We start from the raw sequence: 8096 nt of genomic DNA, 5'->3' as shown, positions 1-8096 counted from the left end.
GTTCCACAAAATGAGTTCCTTTTGCATCTGATATTTTAAGTAGAACTTGTTCACCAATATTGAATTTGAAAAAGCTGTTATATTAAATGTACTTCCCATTTATACAGATCACATGGGGAGGGGGGGTCAGGTACTAAGTTGTAAATATAGAAAAAAGGAGTTGCCTGGTAATGTGTATGTATCTTTCAAATCTTGGAATGTTCTCAAACCATTACTGTCCATGATATCGGCAAGGGTAGCGATTCCACATTTGGACCGTCATTGTAAATAAGAATTTGTTCTTAACTGACTTGCCTAGTTAAATAAAGGTTAAATAAAATAAATCAATATGGCAACAGACTGACTTAAAGATTAAATCATTATTTTTTTTTTTTTATTAGGGGGATGCAAAAGGCCGCCCAAAAAAATCTGATTTATAATATGATTAAAGACTTGCCAAAGTGCCAAAATTCAGAATTTTGGTTTGTCCCCCTGTCAACCCTGAGTCACTTCTGGGAAGTTTTTTTTAACCCACTTAATCACTAAATTTCTCCAAGTTTCACCATCATTGTAAAGCGCTAGTTATTTTGTTGCTTTGACAAAGTCATTTCTGAAGATTATTATTTATTTCTCTCCCATGTTTTAATGTCACCCTGTTACATGAACTGCACTCTCATTTTAATATGGTGAAAACTATTCCTTTTTAAATATATATATAAAAAGAAACATTGAACATCTAATAGTCAAATCATAGAGTAATAGCAGGTGAGCTGGTCCTACTCTTTTTTGCAATTTTCTGGTATTTTGTGGTGGAAAACTGAGTGGGTTGAGCAAAACACATAGACCCTGTTACCCATAGATGGACAGGCTAGAAATGTTTTAACAGTTCATTTTTTTGGGGTGAAGCTTGCATTCAATTGCTACTCCTTGTTGCACACAACAAGCTTCCATTCTCCCTGTCATGAGGACATTTATGGCTGATTTAAGAAGAAATCGTCAACCCTGTTACTTTATTTGGCACTTAATAGGAACTTACCATAGTCATACTTTTTTATTTAACCTCTTGAGATGGGAATACCTATTTTTATGAAGTTGAACATGTGCTATTTATGACAGAATGTTAACATTTTGTGAAATCATTTTTTTTTTTTTTACCAAGTTACACTTCTCAAAAGGCACTGAATTGTTGGACGACCTAGAACAAGTTACACTTCTCAAAAGGCACTGAATTGTTGGACGACCTAGAACAAGTTACATTTCTCAAAAGGCACTGAATTGTTGGACGACCTAGAACAAGTTACATTTCTCAAAAGGCACTGAATTGTTGGACGACCTAGAACAAGTTACACTTCTCAAAAGGCACTGAATTGTTGGACGACCGAGAACAAGTTACACTTCTCAAAAGGCACTGAATTGTTGGACGACCGAGAACAAGTTACATTTCTCAAAAGGCACTGAATTGTTGGACGACCTAGAACAAGTTACATTTCTCAAAAGGCACTGAATTGTTGGACGACCTAGAACAAGTTACATTTCTCAAAAGGCACCAGATTGGCGAAACAGCCCAGAACTTTGATTTTAAGTTGATGTAATAATGAATAAATATATACGTAAGGACACATAGTGGGCACATTATAGATATATTCACTTTGATAGCTATAGTATAAAGTGTTTCTTTTTTTGCCAGTTTTGTCTTATTGACTATTGTTGTAGCAGTGCTGCTGTGGGATCATGAATCAGCAGTTGAGAAATCCCCCTGGGTTAAATGTGTCATGGTGCTGTGCCAAACGTCCCTGCTGGGCCATGCGCCTGATGGGACACGACCATACCAACCATACCAAGAAGACAGGGAATGGACATTTGGTCCAATTTACCATGGCAGCGCCAAATAGTTTGGTGGCATGGCATTCACAGCATTTCAATGAGCTATCTGGTATTGCTGTGTGTGCTAAAGCCCCACTCTGCTAGATGTCTGTGGTGTGCATAGCCCCAGTCCCTGCAGATCAGCTGGGATCAACTGTAACACTATGGTGTTAACTTATGTGTCTGGCGTGACTGAGGGGGTCTGTATGTGGGAATGGCCCTACAGTGATGGACAGGGTATGATTACTCCTGCATTCTTCACGCCTTATTAGTTTGCATGCTCTCTTGCACTCTTCTAAACAAATACAAATTTGAACACATTTCATCAAATTATGCAGACCTGGTCCAATGGAAAATGCCTGATACATAACCCTACAGATTAGAAATGTTTAGGCTTTAACAGTCACATTCTGTTAAAGGTCCCCAAAGCACACACATCACTGGGTCGCTCGTCTTTTCAGTTCGCTGCAGCTAGCAACTGGAACGAGCTGCAACAAACACGCAAACTGGACAGTTTTATCTCAATCTCTGCATTCAAAGAATCAATCATGGACACTCTTACTGACAGTTGTGGCTGCTTTGCGTGATGTGTTGTTGTCTCTACCTTCTTGCCCTTTGTGCTGTTGTCTGTGCCCAATAATGTTTGTACCATGTTTTGTGCTGTTGTCATGTTGCTACCATCCTGTGTTGCCGCCTTGCTATGTTGTTGTCTTAGGTCTCTCTTGTCGTGATGTGTGTTTTGTCCTATATTTATTTGTTTTTTATAAAAATGTAAAAAAGCCCAGCCCCCGTCCCCGCAGGATGTATTTTGCCTTTTGGTAGACCGTCATTGTAAACAAGAATTTGTTCTTAATTGACTTGCCTAGTTAAATAAAGGTTAAATAAAATAAATATGGCAACAGACTGTGCAATCATGGAAAATATGTATGTTATTGTTGTAGAAATCCAAACAAATCCCCCCCCCCCCCACACACACACACACACACGCACGCACATGAACATTTACTCAGCAATAACATGAAAGTATCTCTCTAAAAACGCAATAAAGTATGTCCAGGATGATGAAAATGGATCCATGGCAAACATCGATTAGTTCATGTGCCACCTGTTGGTCAAACAGAGAAATGGCATAAGAGTCATAATGTAGAATCATAATGTGGAATCATAATGAATTATAATGCCATTGTCCTACATACATGGTCTGATTGCATTGCCACACTGATGCAGGTTTTGGTGTAATTCCTCTAGTTCACAAAAATAGGATATAGATTATTATTATTGAAACATATTATAATAAGTTTGTCCAGACATATAGGCCTACGACCTGTACCACCATCGTTCAATAGCTTAATGTATTTTCAAATAGGCCTGATCTCCCCAGAATATAAAACACGAAGTTCAAATCCTGTAACAATGTAGCCTACAAGTATGGATGTTACATAGAATATCCACCCCAATATTATTTTACTTGAGGGCGCTATCTTTATATGCAGAGACCATTCCAGTTTTTCTCCATACTAAGAGGGAGAGCGGCGTGTGGTTAGTTGTCTGACCGAGTTCCATTGAGAGCGAGGATCACATCACAGGGGGCGAATGAAGAGGGGCGTAAATAAAACCAAACATAATTCAACCACAATATCCCGGTCTTTAGGTGTGGGTTCATGACGATTAAACTAAGAGTTGGTTATTTTGCTGATATTTTCCTGTTGGGAAACTGTCGGCGAAGGATTTAATCTCAGATTGCGGCTGGTCTGAAACAAAGGGGTCGGGGACTCCGGAGTGTTGCAGTGTTCAGTGGTAAAAGCAGGTTGAAAGGTAACGTTTTAATAGATATTAGCCTAAAAATCCAACATATAACTAGTTTTGCACGTTGTGGACTAACCTTTCCAACAGTTTCCGTTGTACAGTCATGTTGCGTTGAACAATTCTCAGAAATATCCGATTGGTAGTTCATAACTTTCTAGCGGTTAGGTGAATTGCCACGCGTGGTAAATTAAGCCAAGTAACAATTTATGTGAACGAAGCCGACAATTTACATGTGTCTGAACATTAGCATACCTTTTGCAATACCGATTGTGAGTGAGGTGCTTGCTTTTTAGATTGGCTAATGTTGTAGGGTAGCCTACATATTCATTTAATTACCCAAGTGTAATAAACTGCAATCCGCTAGAGCACCTGGTGGTCTCTTAACTCGATGACTGCACACGTCCAACATACTACTATGACAGTTTGAGTGTATTATTTTTGCTGCAAAATCCAAATGGTTTGGGTACCACTGAAATAACGCATTAACTCATACAACAATTCAAGTTAAACGTGTCAGTTTTCCTACATTTGCCATGATGAATGAGATGATACCAGTGATGTAGAATCGTTTGGACAGGGATCTAATCAGTTTCTGGACACTGCTTGATGTTTTCCTCAGGGTGGACCGTGGGCACGACTCACTACTGGCAAGATGGAACGGGAGGGGCAGTGGTGGAAGAGCCAGCTCGCTGCAGACATCCACCAGTCTTTACGAATAAAGGTGAACGTCTCATTCTTATTCTTTGATGGTTCTTGAAATCTTTTTCATCCGCAGCAAACATGGTGCTTAGTTGAATTACACAAATACCATAACAAATACAATTTCCAGTAGTGAGCTCATCTATTCCTTGCTGTCTTCGATGCTAAAGTGTGAATGTCACCTCCCCCTGTAACGATTGAGGTGGTTAATCCCTGTCTGATTATCAGAACCTCTTCCACAGCATGGGACACATCTTATGTTAATGGTGCACATAGATGCATTTATCTAACTCATTGTGTTATTCTATTTTGTAGATCAGGATTTCCACCATCCATCAGGGATTGACACTTAATCTGTGAACAATGATAAACTCCAAAACGTCTTGAAATAGAGATTATATTGAACGGTCATCCTAAATGGTAATTTGTCAAATTGACAATGTTTATTTTGAGCAAATGCTGGGCATATGAAGAGGTTTGTTCTAGTCAAACGTTGGGTTGTTGTTTGTCTGTGTTGACTGGATTATAGGGAGCACAGAGGACCTGACTACTCCACTCTGCTGCTTTTTGACTGTAACACCAGTGTGTTACACTTAAGCAATAAGGCCCGAAGGGGTGTGGTATATGGCCAATATACCACTGCGAAGGGCTGTTCTTATGCATGATGCAACACGGAGTGCCTGGATACAGCCCTGGTTTATTGGCCTTGTACCACAAACCCCCGAGGTGCCTTATTGCTATTATAAACTGGTTACCAACGTAATTAGAGCAGTAAAAATAAATGTTTTGTCATACCCGTGGAATACACTTGGGAAATTGTGTTTCCACTGTGACTGTGAGGACTTTTGTGAAGAGCAGAATCAACAACCTCAGCATAATTAAAACAGCTTCTTTGTGAGAAGGTGTAACCTCACAGTTAGCCAATGTTATGTAAATGCCAGCTGAAAAGTACCAGTGGCCTTGCCTTGGCCCCAACTTAGAGCAGGCTCGCCGGAGCTAAGGCTCAGTGAGACACGGGTGCCGGCCCGCGTAGTTCCTCAGTGGAAATGTGCCAACATGGCTCGCTCTGGCTGTTTGTGGCTGTTTATAGCCCGGCTGTATATCATGCCCACTTCCTGTAGGAACTGCTAAGTGGAAGCTCTTTGTCTGTATGTGGAGCATTTGCTTTTATCCTGATTCCAGTGCTGCTCTCTTGCCAAAGACTCAACATTATTATACTGAACAAAAATATAAACGCAACATGCAAAGTGTTGGTGCCATGTTTCATGAGTTGAAATAAAAGATCCCAGAAAGCCTTGTTCTGGGGACAATAAAAGGCCACAACACAATGCCACAGATGTCTCAAGTTTTGAAGGAGTGTGGAGTGTCCACCAGAGCTGTTTCCAGAGAATTGAATGTTCATTTCTCCACTATAAGCTGCCTCCAACGTCGTGTTAGAGAATTTGTCAGTATATCCGATCAGCCTCACAACCAGCGACCACGTGTAACCTTGCCAGTCCAGGACCTCAACATTCAGCTTCTTCACCTGTGGGATTGTCTGAGACCAGCCATCCTGACAGCTGATGAAACTGAGTAGTATTTCTGTCTGCAATAAAGCACTTTTTGGGGGAAAAACTCAGTTTGATTGGCTGGGCCTGGCTCCCAAGTGGGTGGGCCTATGCCTGGCTGCACCCTTGCTCAGTCATGTGAAATCCATAGATTAGGGCCAAATGAATTTATTTCAATTTACTGGTTTCCTTATGTGAAGTGTAACTCAGTAAAATCGTTGAAATTGTTGCATGTTGTTTTTATATTTTTGTTCAGTACAGATATGAAGTCCCTCTCGTCCTGCCTGTTATCCAATAGCTAACCTTAAACACATTGACCTAAAACAGCGACAGATAATGGGGCTGAAGTGATGTATGACTTTATGCTGACATTCCTTGTTCATCGTCATGGAATGCAATCTCCAGAGCTTTGATGTTGACACGCCACCCTAGTTTGAAAAAATCTACATGCTGGCCAGATCTGATTTTATCACCAGCTATTCAGAAATAGAATGTGACAGGCAAAACCTCACACACAGCATTTTCTTCACTGAATAAATACTTCAGCAAATGGATGGATAAGCGCTAAACCAGGTGATTTTACCACAGGGACAGTGTGAAGTAACCCATTACAACTGCTCTTGTTACTGAAATTGACTACTTTTTCCGAGTACTTGTACGTTTTTGAGGAATTTTGAAAGTCAGTCATTTTACTTGAGTAAAATTGTATATAAATAACAGTACTTCTTCTTGAGTAGGATATCTCTGTACTCTATCTGCCCTTTTTAAAAAAAAAAATTGCTTTGAATGTTTAAACCCTGTCAAACTGCAGCAACCTTGTACTTGTTCATATGAGTTCTATTTTAAAACTAAACTAATTGGGGGGGGGGGTCCTTTACATGTACAAAGAGACAAGAACTGCGATTGAACAATAGAACTAACAGGTCTGAGCTTGCTTTACGCAGGCTTGCATCTTGTAGGCCTTTGCATCTGTAATTGAAAAGTTACTCACACAGTATGTCATCACTATGGTGTTGATTAATTAATTCCAGTCATCAAGTCCAGTCTAGTTTGGGATTGAAAAGGCCTAGGTAGCCTAGCCACCCAAAGTTTGAATATAAACCAAATTTCATCACATTCACGTTTTCTATTAGCACAAATAAATGAGCCTGTTTTAGGCTATAATTACAGTACATCGCTTAGTCTATAAATGCATGACGTTACTGCTTCGGTTTCCCCTGGCCAGAGGGGATCAGATTACATAGGCTTCTCTAGGCTACCTGCAGCTGTGGTTTGTTATCAGTAATCTACAGTTGATCAGACTGAAGAACAGATTAATTGAGCACGAGTTGACAAATCATGAGGAAAATGTATAAAATTGAATGTGCACAAGACATCGCTCTACTGCTGTATATGTACAATTATAAACTGGGTGGTTCGAGCACTGAATTCTGATTGGCTGACAGTTGTGTTATATCAGGCCATATATCACGGGTATGACAAACATTTATTTTTACTGCTCTAATTACATTGGAAACCAGTTTATAATAGCAATAAGACACCTTGGGGGTTTGTGGTTAAGGCCAATATACCACGGCTAAGGACTGTATCCTGGCACTCCTCGTTGTGTTTTGTGTAAGAACAGCCCATAGCCGTAGTATATTGGCCATATACCACACCCCCTCGGGCTTTATTGCTAAGGTATATCAGTCACCAGTGACTTCATCAGCTGCCTGTTGCTAGCTCGCTTCGCTGACAAACACAGGGATCAAATTTTTGCTAGCTTTCTGATGTTGTGCACTGATAAACAGCGTGTAGCTTCAGTTTGTAACTTATTTACGATAGTTTGACAGCTTGCTGATGAAGTTGTAGACATGTTCCCAGCAGTCAGTCCGTTCTTCAACATGTTTCCAAAGCACGGATCGCTACATCCTAACGTTGGTCGGCTAAAAGCAAAGTGCAGCAGAAGACTCGATAGGAGCACAGAATTTTTCCAACTTAATGACTATGACGTACAGAGTGCTTATTTATATCCGTGGCAAATCATTTTAAAGATGCACATTTCCTACTAACGTAACAGCATTGTTGTGTAAAGTTTTCTGTCAAGTTTTTATATTTCCCTTTATTAAGATGTCCGAGGCCTGCTGGTGGTAGTTCTGTGATAACTGCACTGTGATTTACGTTTTGTGGAAGAAAAAACAACTTTGTTTTTTCGGGTTAGGG

At 40.1% G+C, this 8096-nt stretch overlaps 1 protein-coding gene across 1 annotated transcript in view; it reads left to right on the top strand.

The window, feature by feature from the left end:
• The first annotated feature begins 3336 nt into the window (after positions 1 to 3336).
• The window catches only part of ccnjl (cyclin J like), a 34530-nt gene continuing 29770 nt past the window's right edge, over positions 3337 to 8096 (top strand). The window contains exons 1-2 of the mRNA XM_021624209.3: positions 3337 to 3657; positions 4268 to 4369. Coding sequence (XP_021479884.3) covers positions 4301 to 4369 — 69 coding nt within the window. The 5' untranslated portion in view covers positions 3337 to 3657; positions 4268 to 4300. The remainder of the gene's footprint in view (positions 3658 to 4267; positions 4370 to 8096) is intronic.

Source organism: Oncorhynchus mykiss, chromosome 12, assembly GCF_057628025.1.
Source record: "Oncorhynchus mykiss isolate SJ-2025 chromosome 12, ASM5762802v1, whole genome shotgun sequence".
Classification (NCBI taxonomy): domain Eukaryota; kingdom Metazoa; phylum Chordata; class Actinopteri; order Salmoniformes; family Salmonidae; genus Oncorhynchus; species Oncorhynchus mykiss.
The sequence above is the reverse complement of the archived record's forward strand: the minus strand, read 5'-3'. Positions and strand labels throughout refer to the sequence as shown.